Source organism: Macaca fascicularis, chromosome 11 (genome assembly GCF_037993035.2).
Source record: "Macaca fascicularis isolate 582-1 chromosome 11, T2T-MFA8v1.1".
Classification (NCBI taxonomy): domain Eukaryota; kingdom Metazoa; phylum Chordata; class Mammalia; order Primates; family Cercopithecidae; genus Macaca; species Macaca fascicularis.
Window position 1 is genome coordinate 27,711,906 of NC_088385.1, and position 21,703 is coordinate 27,733,608.

At 40.2% G+C, this 21,703-nt stretch overlaps 1 protein-coding gene and 1 pseudogene across 1 annotated transcript in view; one reads left to right on the top strand and one right to left on the bottom strand.

Annotated features, from left to right (window-relative positions):
* Positions 1–10,326, bottom strand: part of LOC102146903 (membrane protein BRI3 pseudogene) — a 29,100-nt pseudogene extending 18,774 nt beyond the window's left edge.
* An 8,246-nt stretch (positions 10,327–18,572) lies between these two features.
* Positions 18,573–21,703, top strand: part of IRAG2 (inositol 1,4,5-triphosphate receptor associated 2) — a 106,149-nt gene continuing 103,018 nt past the window's right edge. Inside the window, exons 1-2 of the mRNA XM_074006440.1 lie at positions 18,573–19,174; positions 19,513–19,626. Of these exons, the coding sequence (XP_073862541.1) occupies positions 18,601–19,174; positions 19,513–19,626 (688 nt within the window). The 5' untranslated portion in view covers positions 18,573–18,600. The remainder of the gene's footprint in view (positions 19,175–19,512; positions 19,627–21,703) is intronic.

Below are 21,703 nucleotides of genomic sequence, written 5' to 3' on the forward strand. Positions count from 1 at the left end.
TAAAAGAAAAAAAAGTCCCCAGCATCCTTTGGTCGTTGCTGATAAAAATGCCCTGTTGACTGTCAGGGAATGACACCCAGCAAAGTTGTCCTAGTAATATATTGTAGACAATGGACATGCAAATTGGAAGAAAGAATTTTAATGCGGGTATAAGCATTATACGCTGTCTTCCTCTCGTAACCTACATGGTGCTGATATATATTACAGTAGTAGGATCATCCTTCCATTATAAAAACTTCACCCTGGGCTTCTGATTTCCAAATCCATATATTCAGGACTAGAAGTTCTTCTCTGGCAAATTTCCTCTCTTCCATGAAAATGACAAAGGCAAGTCTGTTAATTTTGGTATGTAGAAAATATCTAGATTTTATGTAGGGTGCTTGATTTATTATACAACTCTTTGTGCTAGTTACTTTGTGAGTAGTTTTATGGGGAAAAAGTCATGGTGATTAAGTAATTCCATTTTGCACATTGTAAAAAATAAGAAAGTAAATGCAATACTTGTGTAACACTAATTCTTACCTACCAGGCAGGAAAAATAAAAACACGTTTGTCTTACAAGCTAAATAGGGCTCTAGTTCAAGCACTTATGATTGCACATTTGGGAAGAATGAAATACCTCTTTCATTTAAAAAATACTATTATGCGTTCTATTTGGTATTCTAGTATATAATATGGACACAGGAACCACCCAAGTAACTATTTTCAAAAGTACACACAACACAGATGTATAAACAGTGCACCTAAATCATATAGTTCAGTCACTAGATGCCTTAGGAGGCCCCCTCTTGGAGAAAGAACATACACTATGGGTACAAGTAAAATAAGGACTATTAAATGACCTTGGATTTATATAATAATAAATGAGGTGGCAATTGGTGATCTTGATGACAGCAATTTCACTATAATGTTCTAAAGTGAATGGGTGGAGAGAAATTAGAGACTGTGAGTACAGACACTGCTTTTTAAGAGATTGCTGGGCCGGGTAACGCCTGTAATCCCAGCAGTTCGGGAGGACGAGGCGGGCGATCACCTGAGGTCAGGAATTCAAGATCAGCCTTGCCAACGTGGTGAAACACTGTCTCTACTAAAAATACAAAAGTTAGCTGGGCATGGTGGTGCACCCCTGTAATCCCAGCTACTCTGGAGGCGGAGACAGAAGAATCGCTTGAACTCAGGAGGCGGAGTTTGCAGTGAGCCAAGATCGCACCACTGCACTCCAGCCTGAGTGATGGAGACTCTCTCTCTCTCTCAAAAAGGGTTTGCTGTGAAAGAAAGGAAAGAAATGGCAACCAGCAGAGGTAAGTAGAGTGCGCACACAGCCATTCACTCCACAGCCTCTGCAACTCTTGCTTTCTGCATGCCTAGAGAATTAGCACCACATGGACACTGCCATAAACCCTTAACCTTATTACCACTAGCTGCAGCACTGTCCTATCTCAAATGCTGTATTCCACACTTTGACAAACACCTGCTAACTTTCCAGCTCACTCCTTGTAGTATCTCAAATTCACCAGCCTTCTATCTTACCAGAATCTTTAATCCAATGACTTTATTACTATTATAATGTCCATCATCCCCACCATTGTGTCATTTGTTTTCTCCCTACCTAGTTTATATCCTGTGGCCATCAGTAGAGTCACTGCTTTGCATATATTCAACTCTACTGAGCCCTTCTTCTCACATCGTACTTGCTTGGATAGATCATAACCCTAGTTAACTGCAACTCTCCGCCTGCTCCGTGCCTGCAGCCATGCAGTTAAAAGACATATAACTGTGCTAGCTGGTCTCCTGTTAAATTTGGGACCATGAATTTTCATGCAGTCTTTCATACTGCCCAGCAATTGTACAGTGTTTCCCTAATCCCTTCTCTCTCACATTCTCTCCTAGATTATTTCATACTTTCTCCTCTCCCTTGTTTAACACTTCCTCTCTACGGCTTTGCTGAGATAGTTGAAGCAATCAGAAGAAATCATCCACACCTCCCTCCCCTATACCTGCCTATCTGCACCTGTGCCCACATGCTGACCTTCCCTTCTTCCTGGGAATCACCTGTCTCTGCTGCTGGCTAAGTCCTGCCACCTGTGCACTAAGAGGCATTCCCTGACTCATGCTCATGGACAAGTTCTGCCATTCATTCTCATCTCTCTCTTCTGCATCCTCAGTTTCCCCCTCCTGATTGGATAATTCCCATAAACATGCAGACATGCGGTTATTTCTCCCAACTAAAACTCCATTAACTCCACTTATCTGTCTGCTAGTATCCATTTCTTTCCTTCCTTTCACAGCAACTTTTTTTTTTTTTTTTTGATACAGAGTTTTGCCCTTGTTGCTCAGGCTGGAGTGTAGTGGCACAATTTTCACTCACTGCAAACTCCGCCTCCCGGGTTCAAGCAATTTTCCTGCCTCAGCCTCCCAAGTAGCTGGGATTGCAGGCATGAGCCACCACGTCCAGCTAATTTGTGTTTGTAGTAGAGACAGGGTTTCACCATGTTGTCCAGGCTGGTCTCGAACTCCTGACTTGAGATGATTCGCCTGCCTCAGCCTCCTAAAGTGCTGGGATTATAGGCATAAGCCACCGTGCCTGGCCCATGGCAAACTCTTAAAAAGCAGCATCCATCTTTGCAGTTTCTCATTTCTCTCCCCGGATTCACTTTTAAACAAATTATAACAAAATTGCTTTCATCAAGATCACCAGTTACCTCCTCCTTCATTACTAATCCAAGGTTGTTTCATAGTCCTCATTTTACTTGTCCTATCAGCAGCCAATTACTTTCTTCTCCTTGAAACACTTTGTCCACTTGGCTTCCAGGACACCGCACTCACCTGATGTTCCACCTACCTTTCTGTTGTTCTTTTTCAGTCTCCTGCTAGTTCCTCCTCATGTCATCATTCAGACTGATAAGCGATGATGTGCAGCAGGGCTCAGCCCTGGACTTCTCTTCTCTGTCTGCCTTCACACCCTGGGTGATCTCAAGAGCTCTCACAGCTTGACGTGCCACCTGTAGGCTCAGGACTCCCGGATTTTTATCTTCAACCCAAACCTCTCTCTTGAATCCAGACACATATCTAAGTGCCTATTTGACATTTCCACTTCATTTTTTTGACTTTGTACTTTATACAAATGCATTCTATTTTTATTTTATTTTATTATTTTCTAGAGATGAGATCTCGCTGTATTGTCCAGGCTGGTCTCAAACTCCTGAGCTCAAGCAATCCTCCCACCTCGGCCTCCCAAAGTACTGAGATTACTGGTGTGAGTCACCATGCCTGGCCTACAAATGCATTTTATGTGCAAGATTAATACATAAAATAGGACAATAAAGAACTATTCTGGGTTTGGTGGGAGGATTGGGGGAGATATTGATCAAAGGGCATAGCATTTCAGAAGAAATAAGTTTGAGAGATCTATTGTATATCATGGCGACTATATTTAACAACAATATGTTGTATTCTTAAAAATTGCTAAAGACAGTAGATTTTAGGTGTTCTAGTCACACACACAAAAATGATAAGCATGTGAAATAATGCATATGGTAAATAGCTTGATGTAGTCAATTCACAATACGTACATATATCAAAACCCCATGGTGTACACCACAAATGCATGCAATTTTGACTTCTCAATTAAAACAAAGAAAAACAAATTACCCCTAAGGGGCTTTTCATTCACCTGAATATTTAATAGCCTCTTTTTTTTCTTTGAAGTTAATAGAGACAATGTCTCACTATGTTGCCCAGTCTGGTCTCAAACATGAAGTCAAGTGATCCTCCCACCTTGGTCTCCCAAAGTACTAGGATTATAGGCTTGAGCCACCATGCCTGGCCTTAATAGCGTCTCACACTTCACATTCTGAAACAGTTCCTAGTATTCCTCCTGTTTCCTAAACCATCTCAATCAATGGCAGCTACATTTTTCCAGTTGCTCAGGTCAAAATCTTGAAGTCATTCTTTATTACTCTCTTACTCTCATACCCACATTTGGTCTGCTGGCATATTCTGTCTCATTTAACAGTCTACCTCTCTATCTGCCTCTCTATCTATCTATCTCTCTAGCTATCTTCTACAATTTATTGTCATCATTTCTCCTTTAGAATTATTGTGGAGTTTTTTGGGTTTGTTTGTTTGTTTGAGATAGGGTCTTGCTCTGTCAACCAGGCTGGAGTGCAGTGACACAATCATGGCTCATTGCAGCCTCGACCCCCCAGACTCAAGCGATCCTCCCTCCTTAACCTCCTGAGTAGCCGGGACTACAGGTGCATGCCACCATGCCCAGCTAATTTTTTTATTTTTATTTTTTGCAGAGATGAGGTCTCACTATGTTGCCCAGGCTGGTCTCAAACTCCTGGGCTCAAATGATTCTCCTACCTTGGCCTCCAAAATGTTGGGATTACAGGCATGACCCACTATGCCTGGCCCTGGATTATTGCTGTAAACGTCTAACTTGTCTCGCTATTTCTGCCATTAACTCTCTTCAGACTCTCTTCAATTTATTCATTTATTCAGAGCACGATTCTTTTCTGCTTAAAATTCTCCAGAGGCATCCCATCTCCCTTAGAGCAAAGGCCAATGTCCTCTAACCCTAAGATCCTGTATAATTTTCCCCTGGCATTAGTGCTGCGCCCTCATTTCCTGCCACTCTCTTCTGTATTCAGGTCACTCCAGCCACGCTGACCTCCTCGCTGTTTCTTGGCCATGTCAGGCACACTTGCACCTCAGGTCCTGTGCATCTGCCCTTCCTTCTGCCTGAATACATTTCCTCCGGTGTCCTCTGCCCAGTTCCTTCACTTCCTCAGGTCTTTATTCAAATGTGCCTCCTGGAGAGCCCTTCCTGGGCTACCCCGTCTACAACTGCAAATCTCATTCTTTGTATTTTTGTTTTTCCTTTGGCATTTATCAGCCCGTAACAAGCTATATTTTTTGGCCTATTATGTGAATTTTCTGTCTCCCCCTGTAAAAAGTAAGCTGTATGAGAGCAGGAAGTGTGTCTGTTTTGTTCACTGTTTGTCCTTAGCACTACAACATGCCTGTTACTACCAAGTACTCAGTATTTGTTGAATGAATGAATTATAATGGTGATAGGCATGATGAAAATATGCAGACAGACAAGGCAAACACATACAATAATGCTTACTTTGATACACATTGGTGACAATTGTAAGTTGCGACTATTGTTAAAAAGTTCTTATTTTATCCTCAATGTTCCCACATCATCAAAATAGAGTTCAGCAGCCAGACAAGAGTTAAGGCACTGGAATTGTGGACTGCGACTAAAATGTGTGATTTTTGTAACTTAAAAAAAGTCTCCACAGTGACATTTTAAATATTATGATACCGAATATTATCTTTTTTTTTTTTTTTTTTTTGAGGCAGGGCCTCACTCTGTCACCCAGGCTCAAGTGCAGTGACACGATCTCAGCTCACTGCAGCCTGGACCTCCTCTGGCTCAAGCAATCCTCCCACCTCAGCCTCCTGAGTAGCTGGGACCACAGGCATGCACCCGCCACGCCTGGCTAATTTTTGTATTTTTAGTAGAGGTGGGATTTTCACCATGTTGCACAGGCTGATCTCGAACTCCTGACCTCAAGCGATCCACCTGCCTCGGCTTTCCAAAGTGCTGGAATTATAGGCATGAGCCACTGTGCCCAGCCTTCTTTTAAAAAAAAAAAAAAAAATCTCTCTCATGATACACAATTGGAGCTCACGAACCAGTAATCACAAAATTGAGAATAAGATAAATCATAGGTAGGTTTATTAATGACTTCCAACTAGTTACCAGCAGAGGGTGCTACTTATCCATATTTTCACACGTATAAAGCATGTTTTGCTGAACTAATGGGCAGGCTTCAATACTGTAAATGACATTATCTTACAAATCTGTATTGTGTGATCATGAATCAGCTACCCAGACATAAACATAACACCTTCAGTTTTTAAAAATCTACATTTTTCTTTTCCTTATTTGTGAATTTAAATAGATGATCCTGTACGTGAATATGGTACAAAAATATACAGAAAGAATTAACTCTTTCTTCTACCCCAGTCCTCTAGTTCCTCAATTTTCTCTTTCAAGGTTATCATTGTGTCCAGTTTCTTCTGCATTTATGTGTGTCTGTTATGTTTTGTGTTCGTATTGTATGTGTTTTCTGTTTTGTGTTTTCAATCAAAAATGCTGTAAGTGCCACTCTTCAGCTTAGGGTTAATTTATAAATAAGCCCATCATTTTGGGATTCCACGTGAGCACTTACAGAACATCTTTCTTTCAAACAGCTCTATTTTATTCCACTGTGTAAAATAAACAGAAATTTATGTAACCAGTCCTCTGTTGATAGACAGTAAGGTTATTTTAAATATTTTGCAATTCCAAACATTAGTAAATTAAGTGTATTTTTACATTTTTCTTTGTAAATATGTGCAAGTATATCTGTAGGGTAATTTCCTGGGGAAAATTGGCTGGCCGTCTGAAAAATAATGAAGGTATAGTTTCATCTCTCTATACAAAGATAAATTCCGAATGTATTAAATCAAAGACACTAGAGAAAACAGAGGAGAATGTCTGTGATTTTGGAGTCAGGAAAGCTTTTCTAAGGCTAACACAAACTCAGAAGGTGTATGAAAGAGATTGAAATTTGACTGTACATTTTTAAAAATCTGTGTGGCAAAACCACCATAAACAAAAAATACAAATAACCCCTGGTAAAAATGTATTTGTAACGCATCCTACAAGCAACTAAGTCTTGTAATATATAAAGAGCTTTTGTGTATTGATAAAATCAAGCCCCACTGAAAAATGACCAAAGTATACAAACACATAAAACATCGAAATGGAAATACAAATGGCTTTCAACACATGAAACCATATTCGTAAGGAGAGAAATTGCAAATTACACTTTTTTTTTGGTCTTTTTTTTTTTAATCCTTTTTGTGGAGTATTAGGGGGTCTCACTATATTGCCCAGGCAGGTCTTGAACTCAAGCTATCCTGCTGCCTCTGCCCCTCTAAATGCTGGGATGACAGGTGTGCATCACCACGCCCCTCGAGGAATGCATATTAAAATAATGAGATACTATATTTCACCTATCAGATTGGCACAGACCAACATATTGTGTTCGTGAGGGTGTGGGGAAACAAGCAGGCTCACAGTTTGTTGGTGTGACTATAAATTGGTACAACCTCTATGGAAACCAATTTGGCATCAGCTAGCAAATTTTTAAAACTAGTCAGGTTTGGTGGCTCACGACTGTAATCTCAACACTTTGGGAGGCCAAGGCAGGTAGACTCTTGAGCTCAGGAGTTTGAGACCAGCCTGGGCAACGTGGTGAAACCCCGTCTCTACTAAGAATACAAAAATTAGCTAGGTGTAGCAAGGCTGTAGTCCCAGCTACTTGGGAGGCTGAGGTGGGAGGATTGGGCTTGAACCCAGGAGGTCGAGGCTGCAGTGAGCTGCGACTGCACCTATAGCCTGGGTGACAGAGTGAGATCCCCAACTCAAAAAAAAAAAAAAAAAATTACATGAAAGTTTGGAGGGTATTTTTCTTTTAGTCAAATCTGTTTATTTGGATTATCTGCATGTTCTTAACCAGCAGGAAATGCTACACAGAGATGAAGAATAAAGACAAAATATTAAAAATTTAAGGTAGGTATTATGTTCTTTGTATAATGTGGATAACAACCATATTGAGATATGGAAAGTAACATAACAAAAGAATCTCTGAGTGTATATCACTCATGGTCCTTTAGGAAATTGATAGTACTTTTTTTAAAAAAGGGAGGCTGCAAAGAGTTTCAATTTTTTTTTTTTTTTTTTTTTTTTTTTTAGACGGAGTCTCGCTCTGTCACCCAGGCTGGAGTGCAGTGGCCGGATCTCAGCTCACTGCAAGCTCCGCCTCCCGGGTTCACGCCATTCTCCTGCCTCAGCCTCCCGAGTAGCTGGGACTACAGGCGCCTGCCACCTCGCCCGGCTAAGTTTTTTTTTTTTGTATTTTTAGTAGAGACGGGGTTTCACTGTGTTAGCCAGGATGGTCTCGATCTCCTGACCTTGTGATCCGCCCGTCTCGGCCTCCCAAAGTGCTGGGATTACAGGCTTGAGCCACCGCGCCCGGCCAGAGTTTCAATTCTTGAAGGTGTAGGCAGGGTTAAAGGAAACAGCACGGGGTGGTGCACACCCTCAGGTGCTGGCATCTGGCTTTAGGCAGCCATTACCCTCCCTGGCAAGAGGCAATGGAGAAAACACAGAACCAAGTGAGCACTGTCACTTTAGGAGAGGCCACCTGACAGGAGCTGTGGAAAAGCGTGAGCTACTGTCAGACAGAGGCCTGGCAGGGTGGGAACCAGGAGAACAAACGCTGCAGGCCCTTCCTCCTCCTGGCCTTCCATCTGCTGGGGCCTCCCACTGGCCACATTCAATGGGAATCAGAGGCCAAAGGAGCCAGACTGATGCTGTCAATAGAGGCCGGTCTCCTGGGACGCTGAACAAAGATGGGTCACTCTTGCTCTGCATCCACGGGGTAGATCTGGAAGGGCAACGGATGATTTCATTCAGTGTAATATGCATCTTGGTAATACATTCAGGGCCTTGCTTCATTTCCCCCTTTCTCCAAAAAAATATTATCACTTTTTCTTTCAAAGTAATTACTTCTGAGGTACTCCTTTTTGGAATGGAAGCCATAGGTCATTCAAATTCCCAATTCTTTTCTTTCCGAGACAGCATCTTTATACGAAAATTGTCATAGCATTACATAGGCTGATTAAAAGAAAAATAAAAGGCTTTCTGAAGACACTGCATTTGCTCATTAAAGTCCAATTAAAAGGCCAGGCACAGGCACTTTGGGAAGCCGAGGCAGGCGGATCACTTGAGGAGTTCGAGACCAGCCTGGGCAACATAGTGAAACTCTGTCTCTACTACAAATACAAAAATTAGCTGGGCATGGTGGCGCATACCTGTAGTCCCACTTACCTGGGAGGCTGAGGCATGAGAATTGCCTGAACCAGGGAGGCAGATGTTGCAGTGAGCCAAGATCACACCACTGCACTCCAGCTTGAGCAACAGAGCCAGAATCTGTCTCAAATAATAATAACAATCCATTAAAAAGGCAATTTAAAGACAATGACACCTAGAGTATAAGCACATTAAAGAGTATATTATGAGAAATGAATAGTGCATTTTACAGAGAGTGGGTTTTGAAAAATACAAGTTATGTTTGGCCATGCATATACTGGAGGAGAAGGATTCCATTATCTGGTTTTCTTCTTTTCTTTCCTTTGTTTGTTTGCTTGTTTGTTTTTGAGACGGGATGTTGCTCTGTCACCCACGCTGGAGTTGGAGCACAGTGGTGCAATCTCGATTGGTTCACTGCAGCCTCAACTTACCAGGTTCAAGCCTGATCCTCCCACTTCAGCCTCCCAAGCAGCTGGGACTACAGGTGCGTGCCACCATGCATGGCTAATTTATTTTTTACTATTTTATTTTATTTTATTTGAGACGGAGTTTCACTCTTTTTGCCCAGACTGGAGTGCAATGACTTGGCTCACTGCAACCTCTGCCTTCTGGATTCACGTGATTCTCCTGCCTCAGCCTCCTGAGTAGCTGGGTTTACAGGCATGCGCCATCACGCCCGGCTAATTTTGTATTTTTAGTAGAGATGGGGTTTCTCTATGTTGCCCAGATTGGTCTCAAACTCGTGGGATCAAGCGATCCACCTGCCTGGGCCTCTCAAAGACCTGGGATTACAGGCACGAGCCACTGCACCTGGCCCCTTTCTTCTAATAGTGCCTCTCAATCATATACCTCCCACGTCATTTATATTTGGTTAGACAAAGTGACTCCCTCAGATCAACCAGAGATTAATCCTGGAGCTCCAACATGTATTTAAAACTACTGGCCTGATAGTCTAACAACATTGAAGATTACCTAGAGAGAAGCAGATGTTATTTAAACGAATTTCTTGACCTATTTACATGATAAGATTTAATTTCCTTGAAACGCCATTTTGAAAACTGGGATTGGCATCTGTTACAGGTTCTCTAATTAGTTGCTTTCGGATTACTTGGCAAGTAAACGACTATGTTGTTATGAACCCTTCCTGCAGTATATAACCGAACATGAATCTCCATCTTGGGTTTCTTTTTGTAAAGTCTGCATCTGACCCCTTTACACTCTTTTCTGTGTTCACTAAACGTGCTCAGGGTTGGAAAAGCTGTTTCAGTAGAGACGGCATATTTCTCACGGCGTTCAGGGGTAGGTACAAGAGTTGCAGACATCCATCGTACGCTGTCCAGCGTCTGCACGTTCCCTTGTTTGCTCCCAGTGGGCAGAGAACCCAGCATTGTGGGTACCTTATTAGAACTGTCAGGAGGTAATATTACATAAGTAATGAAATAACATGTTAATGCAATTCATTACAGGTCCGTTGGAATTTATTGTTCAGGTTATTCCTTTCACTGCTCTGAGAAACATCAGGTATAATAGACTCACCTGAAGCAGGAAGTAAGCATGTAATTTATCAGACAGGCGATGTGGTCTAGTGGATCCAGAATTTGAATATTATTTCTGGCTCTGCTGCTGGCTTCCTTTATGACTAGGAGGGAAATGTCTCTAGGTGTTGCTAGTTTCAGTATCTGTGGATTAATAAGCAGATCGCAAGCATGGATGTTATAATAGGTTATTTCATGGGAAATTAAACACAGCAAGTCTAATGAGGGAGCAGGTTACTTGGTCATTTCTTTCTAGGTGCTATTTGGTGTTTTAAGAGAACATCTAGTATTGGATAAGTTCAGAAAGTGTATCATAACAACATGACTGAGAGCTCAGAATGTGCTACATGGTTCTGAGGGCCGTCTGTGTATTACCTCATTTAATCCCTGCAGCACACCCACCTGGTCATTGCATGATATTGATGCAATTTTACAGATGAAGAAACTGAAGCACATATAGTTAAATAATTTGTCCAAGATCACAAAGCTAGTAAGCAGCAGAACTGGGATTTGAACTCAGGTTATTTAAACTCAGAGCCCCAGCTCTTATTCCCCAGTATTTGACTCCCCTTCGTTCTCACCTGGTGATAGAAAAGATGATGACCAGGCCGGGCACAGTGGCTCACACCTGTGATCCCAGCACCTTGGGAGAATGAGGCAGGTAGATCGCTTGAGTTCAGGAGCTTGAGACCAGGCTGGGCAACATAACAAAACCCTGTCTCTACAAAAAATGCAAAAATTAGCTGGCTGTGGTGGCATGCCCCTGTCATCCCACTTACTTGGGAGGCTGAGGTGAGGGAGTGGCTTGAGCTCAGTAGGCAGAGGTTGCAGTGAGCTGAGATCATGCCACTGTACTCAAGCTTGGGCAACAAAGCAAGACTCCATTTCCAAAAAAATAAAAATAAAAAAGTATGAGATTTAACTTTTAACTTAAAAATAATTTTCCTTCATCTGATTAGAGAGTATACTCAGGGTGAGATTTAGTGTGTTGTTTTTTGTAGCGACGGAGGTCTCACCATGTTGCCCAGGCTAGTCTTAAACTCCTGGGCTCAAGCGATCCTCCCACCTCAGCCTCCCAAAGTGCTGGGATTACAGGTGAGAGACACTGCACCCGGACTATTTTTCTGTTATTGCTGTGGTGGGGAGCACACCAAAATGGTGCCTGTCATCCTCATCCTTCCTACGCATCTTTCCCGGCACTGCTACTGTGATTAGTATCTTAATTCCAACCTAGGCAGGTGCCGTGCATCAGCGGCTCTCTTCTCCAGCTTCTTTTACCTCAGCCCAAGCCACTCTATAGAAAAGGGCTCCACCCACATCATCTGACCTGTAGGTCTCCACTCTCTCTCCCCAGTTCTCAGATGGTTCTTGGAGCGCTGGGAAAGTCAAGCGAAAATACGGTGGTGAGTTCTCCCCCACTAAATAATTAGACTTTGGCTGATGCTGGCCTTTAGTCATCGAATGCCAAGAAAGTACCGCCCTAACCAGGGAAAAGCAATATCAGATGTAGGCTGTTCTGTTGCCCCTCAACCTCAAAATGCTTGTGGCAAAAGGGACAAACCTCCAATCCGTCTATATTAGGCGTTCAACAGAGTTAACTGAAAACTTGAAACAAATCTGGAAAGAAAAACTCTACAAATAGGGAAAAAAGATGGGTAGCTGAGGATGATAAAGTTAGATTCATTCCCCAGATACGTTGCCATCACCACAGGCAAATCTCAAATTGTTTTCAATGGAGCTTTTGGAAATTTAAATTAGCCCTGTCATTTTCAGGCTCAGTCGTTTGGAATGTGCGTTGGTGAAACGCGGTGATGTAGTTTTGTAGACCGTAAGAATCTTGGGGGCACCTGAATTCTTAAAGTTAGAGATTCATTGTAGGTCTTCTCCTGTTCTCTGAGAAGAAAACCAGACTTCATATAACAAGAAGTGAGACAGAAGAACAGTTTTCAGAAGCATGTGTCACTCTGCTATTTTAGGAATTGTTCCAATAAGAGATGATTATAGTAAGTTTGGCGTGACCCAGCCAAGAAGCTTAATATAACAAGGTTAATGGAATGGTGGGAGGCAAGGCTCTAGTCTATACCAGCTTGCATTTATTAATAATCAGAAAGGTTGCGGATGAAAGACTTGCTGAGCATTTACTAAATCTGGTGCTTGTGGTTTGCAAATCATTTTATTAACAGCTGCTATCATCTATCCTAGAAATGGCAGGAAGAAGTGGTATTATTTTATCACATAAAATAGTCTTCACAAAGAGAATGAAAACAGTTTAATCTGGCAGATATAAAATTCACTGGTGAAGCAGAAAGCCGTGCTCCGCCCTCCCACTGAGCTCACTAAAGATGGTTTCCTGGGAATGTCTTGGTGAACAGATGTTTCTTCTTAGGTTTTGATGAAGAGTTTAGTGGCATCTAATCATTAGTGAAGGGTTGCTTTGGCAAAAGAAATCTCTTGTCTATCTACACACATAATTATAATTTTTTACATATATTAAAGATTTTGCATTAATGAACTACCAATAGGATCTCACATAGGTGAGTTATGATGATTGACTAGCTTTCATAATCAAGTTTTGAATGATTTTAAAAATCAGCCTGCCTGATCTAAGGTTTGGAAGTTTAATGTTCAATAACTAACTTTAGTAAAGGGAGGAAACATTTTTTAAGAAAAAAAACAGAAAGATAATTACATTGTTAACATAATCTGTTTGGAATTAGAATTTGATTCAGAAAGCTTTCTAGAGAGCCTTTTGAATCACCCTGAAATCTGCCAGTTTTTTCAAGGATGCTGCTTTTGTACCTCTGTATATATCAGACACCTTTCTTTGCAATAAAATGAACTTTCTCAGTGATTGAAGAATATAGATGTTGATAAACACAAATTATGTCATGTTGTTTACATATACATTCCTAAAGAATAAGAAATATTAGACAATATTCATCATACATACATCGTAGATGAACTCATTGAAGTCAGAACAAATGTAGATTTCTATAAGTCCCAAAGAGTATGGATGTCTTAGAGGTTGATGTTGAAGTCTGCAGTTACACCAGTGGTGAAAATCAAATATGTAACGAATAACTTTAGGTAAGAATCAAATCAGACTTGTTTTACAGATGTTGCCATGTGTTAGAGGATTTTACTTGTTACTTTATAGTTTTGGATCAGGCAGATGGTTGAAAAGTGTTGATTCAAGAGCTTTGACTGTATAGAACAAGACAATTGAGGCAATAATAATAATGGGACTCAGAATCTGTAAGCCAAAGCAATGAAGCATAGTTCAATCAAAAGGAGAAATAAAAAAGATTAGCCACATATACAGTATCGATAATCTCTAACATCATTTTACGTTACATTTAGCTCACATGAATCCAAGTGGAAATTCCTATAACTGTTATAGTTCCACTTCTTAATTTTCTGTTTATAACCCTAGAAATAGCAAACAATATGTATAACATTCTGTGCAGTGCGTATAATAGCCGCATAATAGATGCTCCTAAATTTTTCCCTAGCCTCACTCCCAAGCTGGGATAACCTCCTATTATAGGTTCTCATGGCTCCTGACTATGTAATTATTTATTTGACATTTTTCAGGTCGTTAGATTTAGCTAAAAAAAAAAAAAAAAAAATACAAGACACCCAGTAAAATGTGAATTTCCAATAAACAACAAATGATTTTCCAGTATAACTATGTCTTGTGCAACATTTGGGGGCATACTTACACGAAAAAATTAGTCATTGTTTATCTGAGATTAAAATTTTACTGGGCTTCCTAAATTTAACCTGGCAGCTCTAGTGGCTTACTTGTTCATAGCTGTATCTTCCACACACTGGAAGTTTTAGGATACTATTTTCCTCATCATTGTAGCCCCAGTATTTGCACAGGGCTTAGCACTTAGCAGGAATTCAATCAATATTGGCTGACTGCCTAAAGGGATGGATATTAAAACTACTTTAATGTATTAGGTACATTGGCTCGCAGCAGTAATTCCAGCACTTTGGGAGGCTGGGGTGGGTGGATGACTTTAGCTCAGGAGTTCGAGACCAGCCTGGGCAACATGGTAAACCCCGTCTCTACCAAAATACAAAAGGTTAACTGGGCATGGTGGCACGTGCCTGTGATCCTCGATATTCAGGAAGCTGAGGTGGGAGGATCACTTGAGCCTGGGAGGTGGAGGTTCCAGTGAGCTGAGATTGTGCTACTGCACTCCAGCCTGGGTGACAGAGGGGGCATTATCTCAAAAAAAAAAAAAAAAAAATGTATTTTAATTAAAATATACAAACTGAGCCAGGTGTGGTAATCCCAGCTACTTGGGAGGCTGAGGCAGGAGGATCACTTGAACCTAGGAGTTTGAGGCTGCGCTGCACTATGATCACCCCTGTGAATAGCCACGGCACTATCGCCTGGGCAACAGAGACCAATTTCTACAAAATTAAAAATAATTAAAAAAAAAAAAACATGGAAAATGCAACTGAGGTTCATAGAACTTGAAAGCAAAAGAAGCACTTCTTTCCATTGGGATATCTACAAGTGTACCATCTTTATGTAGTAAATAATCAGCTAAGATCGCTGAGGGGGAAATTCCTTTTAAAAGAGACTCCAAGCAACTGATTCTCCTAGTACAATTCACTTTCAGTTCTTAATTTTCACTTAATGCCTTTTCAAAGGCAGTTAACTGTACAAAGCAAACTGGGCTTGTATTTTTAAGTATTCTGGCAGATTGCAGCTAATCCTTTCTACCAGGATCTAAAATTAAAACAGAGGTTAAGAGGTTTAGACAGAAGAGACAGGAGATATTTCCAAGCTGCATATGGAGAAGATGACACAAATTTTGAAATCTTTATCACCCCATCTTATTTATTAAACTCCCACCATGTTCTGCTCTAATTAGAAAAAGCAAAACAAGTTAATCACATGCAGCTTTGGTAGCTCATGAAGAGCCTTTGTTTTAAGTGCATTCTTTGTAAGGTTTAGCCTTAACCACCAAGCAGGGTTCACTTAGGCAAGTCAGGAAAGTTCAGAAAACAGACAGTAGAAGAAAGCCTGAGCAACATGGCAAAACCCTGTCTCTACTAAAAATACAAAAAGCTGGGCGTGGTGGTGCACGCCTGTGGTCCCAGCTACTTGGGAGGCTTAGGTAGGAGGATTGCTTGAGCTTGGGGAATTGGAGGTTGCAGTGAGCCATGATTGCACCACTGCACTCCAGCCTGGGTGACAGACCAAGACCCTGTCTCAAAAACAAATAAATGAAAACAGATGGTTAAAGGAGAAAAAATGCCTTGGAAATGCAAGTGGAAACATGTGCCTTATATACTAGGAACATTAATCTAGGTCAGTTACAAATGCCTACAAAGCGAGACTGTTATGGCTTGAACAGCATACCACATCATCATTCAGTGACAGGAGTAGACAGGATTTGGGAACCTGAGGTTCCAGTTTTGGGGCCTCTTTTAACCTCATGCCCTACCTGTGTCTAAATTTTCTGGCTCTATAAGGGAAAAACGGTCAACTCACATTGAGAACATTGACAGATACTTAACTACTGTTTTGGTGTTTTTTGTTTTTTGTTTATTTTATTTTATTTTATTTTTTTGAGACAGAGTCTTGCTCTGCCACCCAGGCTGGAGTACAGCAGTGCGATCTCAGCTCACTGCAACCTCCACCTCCTCAGTTCAAGCAATTCTCCTGCCTCAGCCTCCTGAGTAGCTAGGATTACAGGCATGTGCCATCACGCTCTGCTAATTTTTGTATTTTTAGTAGAGACGGGGTTTCATCATGTTGGTCAGGCTGGTCTCGAACTCCTGACCTTGTGATCCGCCCGCCTCAGCCACCCAAAGTGCTGGGATTACAGGTGCGAGTCACTGTGCCCGGCCTTAACTACTGTTTTATAAGGCTCTTTGCTCAACATAGGGAAGTCAGATGTATTCCTGCTAAGTCAGTCAACTGTAGATTTGGAATGCTTTGTATTCAAGGGTGTATTCTGTCATTACTACTGCTGCACTTCTACCTTCCCCCTGGAGCAACTGAGCAGCTCTTATGTATTAAAGGTGGGAAGTTCTCCAGAAAAGGTGGTCCTGAAAGTAGTTGGGAGCCAACAATCACAGCAGCTGGGGGATAAGTCCATAAGCCTGGTAATTATATACATTATATATAATTGTAGATTATCAGTTGTGCCAACAATAATGTATTGAGTATCTAGAAAAAGTAACATCATGGTTTTGAGTACAAGAATTAAAAGGTATTTTTGAGGAAAAGGCATGTATACACATTGGAAATAATCCAAGAATAGAAGACATTTAATTAAATGTATGTTACAATTATAAATCCTAGAAGAGATCAGAAAGAATGGAGTCCATGATTAAAAACTGATTCTAGAATTTCAAGAGAGGAATGTGTTTTAGGGTTCACATTGAGAGATCATTCTTGTTTTTTTTTTAACGGAGTCTTGCTCTGTCCCCCTGGCTGGAGTACAGTGGCATGACCTTGGCGCACTGCAACCTCTGCCTCCCGGGTTCAAGCAATTCTCCTGCCTCAGCCTCCCAAGTAGCTGGGATTACAGGTGCCTGCCACCATGCCCAGCTAATTTTTGTATTTTTAGTAGAGACAGGGTTTCGCCATGTTGGCCAAGCTGGTCTCGAACTCCTGACCTCAGGTGATTCACTTACCTTAGCCTCCCAAAGTGTTGGGATTACAGGCGTGAGCCACCATGCCCAGCCAAGAGATCATTCTTGAATAGAGGGAAAGGAGAGTATTGTCAGGAAGCAATGTAAAGGTTGAGAGATGGTCATTAACTTAAGTGGTGAAGGATTCTGTTGGTGGAAACTACACTGGCTAGAACTGGTGGTCATCATATAGAAGGAAGATCAAGTCAGATTCAGAGGATTTTGAGTGTTTTCTTCTTCCCAGTAATTCTAGATACCCCTTCCAATTATAGTGCTTTTAAAATTTCTGTATTATTGTTCATTCTCTATTAGGGGATTAAAAAAAAAGATTCATGGAAATTTCTGTTAATGTCCTAAAAAATCAGTTTTTGAAATCACTAATTCCATAACTATTCAACTATTTTTTTGTAACTATTCACACTATTTTAACCATTTTCCTAGAGTATTTAAAAAATATCTATCTAATCTAATCTAATCTAATCTAATCTATTCATCCAACCCTCTGTTGCCCAGGCTGGAGTACATGTGGTGATACCTTCATGGTTCACTGCAGACTGGACCTCCCATACTCAAGTGACCCTCCCACCCCCACCTCCTGAGTAGCGGGAACTACAGGCACACACCACCACACCCAGCCTGTATTATTTTAACTCTTACTAGTTTAGGGAAAATTTTGAGTGTATTTCCAAATTTCCGAGTTACTCCAAGAAGTGAGATTATGCTTCTTTTTTTTTAAAGGTCATATATCTTGCTATGCAATAAAACGATGCTGGAGTCAGACATTCTTTGACTCAAATCTTAGAGCTGTGACGATTAGCAAATTACTTGGCCTCTTTGAGTCTTAGCTTCTCTTTCTATAAAAGGGGGATATTTCCACACAACTGATAGGGTTTATGTGAAGTTTAGACATAATACACATAAAACACCTAATATGGGGCATATTAAGTTCTGAATAGAGGGCAACCAGTACAGTACCAATGGTAGGTATTCAAATGAGTTGTTAGCATCATTGTTACCTGCCCTATTAAAAACTAAAAAGCAATATGGTTATCTAGGCTCTGGAGCTGGACTGCCTGAGCTGCGGCACTTATTGGAGTGACTTGGGGTGTGTTGCTTATTCTCTTTCTGCCAGAGAATGGAGAAAGTAGTAATGTATATCTCAAAAAGTTGTTTTGAGGATGAAATGAGTTGATGGGTATGAAGAGCTTAGTACCATGCCTCATACTTGATAAATACTTTATATATGTTAGCTGTTATTTTCCTGAAACTTGGGGGCCAAAGTTAAATGCGTGGAAAATTTGCTTAGAGCAACTGAACCTCTTGTTGTGATCCCTCCAAAGCTGACTTGGAAATAAATCACCTATTGCTAAATTATTGTTAGGAAAATGCTGACTTTTAAATATGTTTATCTACTTTTGCTTACACTTCAGCCACTTCATCTGTATACTTGGAGGAAAGTCAACAATGGCATCTCCAAGGAAGATAACTGAGAAGCGGCATAACCCAGTGGAAAGCATTTGTAGAAAGATCAGAGCCATCCACAAGAGAGAAGCAACTTCAAATCCAGTTCAGCAGATTATCAAATACCAGTCTAGCAGTTTTGATAGCCCACAGACCAACACCAAGAAAGATTTTGAAGAGGTACTGAGGAAAATGACTGCTGCTTGTGTTCCTACGCCTGACTCTCATTGGTCAAGTTCTGAGGAAGTGGATGCCTTCATTTCATCGCCTCAAATAATATCCCCAAGAACCCCATCCATCTCTCACCTCAGCTCCCCTGAGACTGCAACATACTCTGTTATTCTCACAAGTTCTGAAAATGTCTTAAAGCTGAAGTCACAGAGCAACAAGAATGATACATCTTTGATGTCACAGATCAGAAAAGCAGAGTGTTTCTCTAACAAGGATTTGAATAACTATTGTAGTGAAAATAATTTTAGTACCTTAACACCTGACTTTGATTCCACTTTTGGTCAAAGTTTGAAGGGTTTTGATCCTCAGGATTCAGTGGTAAAAAAATTATCTCTGAATGGACATGGTAAATATTCATCTTTTAATGTTTGTCCTTCCAGTAGAGCAATAAGCATATATACTTTTAGAATACCTAAACTAAAAAAAAAAAAAAAAAAAAAAAAAAATCTACATTATTAAAATTTGGATGGAATCATCCATCTTTCCCTTTCTGTTTTAACTATGTTTGTTTCCGGAACAAAGCAGAACATCATGATGGGATTACTTAGATATAGGGGAGTATTTCCCTATATCTAAGGGGAAGGCCATTTATTGTGATAGGTTTTCTTTGTTAAACCACAAAAAGGAAAAGTAATCATTACAGCACAGAAAGCATCAGGATTTACAAACTTTTTCTTCTAATAGGATGGAAACAAGAAGCTGATGATGGTAAAGAAGATGTAACATACAGCATCAACAGGGCCTGTGAAGAAGAGGCACTCACCAATATTTTTAATGCATGTGACATAAAACAGAAAGGTAAGCTGAAAATTATCTGTTCAAATGTTTGGTAGGACTCGCCAAGTCATCTGAACTTTCTATTGTGAGAGAAAGGGAAATGATTCATATGTGGGGCTCACTGTCTGTGTCTGCATATGTGATGGATGCCACCTAATTTGGGAATAAGGTTTGCTCTGTAGGGTTTGGTTATTTCGCTATAATTTCCCTGTACCTGTTTTGCATCAGCATATTTTAACAGTGACTTGAATGATTCTTTTTGAGCTTATCAGCTGACTTACCATCTTTATTTATTGAAGCTACTTACATGTCACAGGTGGTGACCCACAGGAAATATGCTTTTCAAATATGTAAAACCACTATACAAGTTTAACTCAGAATTTTTAGTTAATTTTGGGCTTTCACTTCTGTTTTTCTTTAATTTTTATTTTTGAGACGTGTTTTTTAAAAAATTTCCAGACCTAAAACTACAAAAACCCTAGGAAATACCATTCTGGACATTGGCCTTGGCAAATAATTTATTAATAAGTTCCCAAAAGCAATTGCCACAAAACAAAAATTGACAAGTGGGACCTAATTAAAGAACTTCTGCACAGCAAAAGAAACTGTCAACAGAGTAAACAATGTACAGAGAGGGAGAAGATATTCACAAACCATGCATGTGACAAAAGTCTAACATCTAGACTCTATGAGAAACTTAAACAATTCAACAAACAAAAAACACCATTAAAAAGTGGGCAAAGGACATGAACAGACACTTCTCAAAAGAAGACATACATGCAGCCAACAAATACATGAAAAAAATACTCATCATTACTAATTATTAGAGAAATACAAATCAAAACTGCAATGAGACACTGTCTCACACCAGTCAGAATGGCTGCTATGAAAAAGTCAAAAACCAACAGATGTCGGTGAGGTTATGGAGAAAAGAGAACACTTACACATTGCTGGTGGGAATATAAATTAGTTCAGCAACTGTGGACAGCAGTGTGGAGATTCCTCAAAGAACTTAGAGCTACCATTTGAGCCAGCAATCTGTCTACTGGGTATGTACCCGGAGGAATATAAATCATTCTACCTGAAAGGCACATACATTTATATGTTCATCACAGCACTGTTCACAATAGAACAGACATGGAATCAACCCAAATGCCCATCAACAGAAGACTGGATAAATAAAAAGTGATACCTACACACCACGGAAGCCAAAAAAAGAAACAAGGTCATGTCCTTTGCTGCAACATGAATGCAGCTGGAGGCTATTATCCTAAGCGAACTAATGCAGGAACAGAAAACCAAATACTGCATGTTCTCAATTTTAAGTGGGAGTTAGACATTATATATACATGGGAACAGTAGATACAGGGACTACTTGAGCAGGGAGGCATGGGTTGAAAAACTACCAATCATGTATTATGCTCAGTACCTGGGTGATGGGATCATTTGTACACTAAACCTCAGCAACACGCAATTCACTCATGTAGCAAACCTGCATATATACCCCCGAACCTAAAAGTTGAGAGAGAGAAAAAAATTCCACAAGTAATTTTAAGTATATAAATGATTCATGCTCATTGTAATAAAATTAATAATATACTGACAAGCAAAAAGAAGGAAAAATATTGGTAATCCTGTTCCCCTGAGTAACCATTGTTAGTGATTTGTTGTATATCTTTCCACAACTCCTGTCAATATGGTTTTGTTTTATTTGAATTCATAATTTTTTTGTTATAGAACATTTTAAACATATACAGAGGTAGAATTATATGATGAACCCTTATATATGTGTCATAACCAATTATGTCTCATTTCTAACCCTGCTCATTTTCCTCTCCTCTACTCTGGATTATTTGGAGGCAAATCCCAGAGATCACAGTATTTCATTCATAAATATTTCAGTAAAGATAATTCTAAAAGATAATTGACTAATTTAAAACACAACTACAATGCCATTATCATGATTTTGAAAGTCATATACTTTTCTAATATTATCAAATGTCTTGTTAGTAGTCAAAATTTCTCATTTGTGTGATAGATACATATCCTTTTTTCCTTAAACAGTTTTACTGTTCAAGCCAATATCCAAGAAAGATTT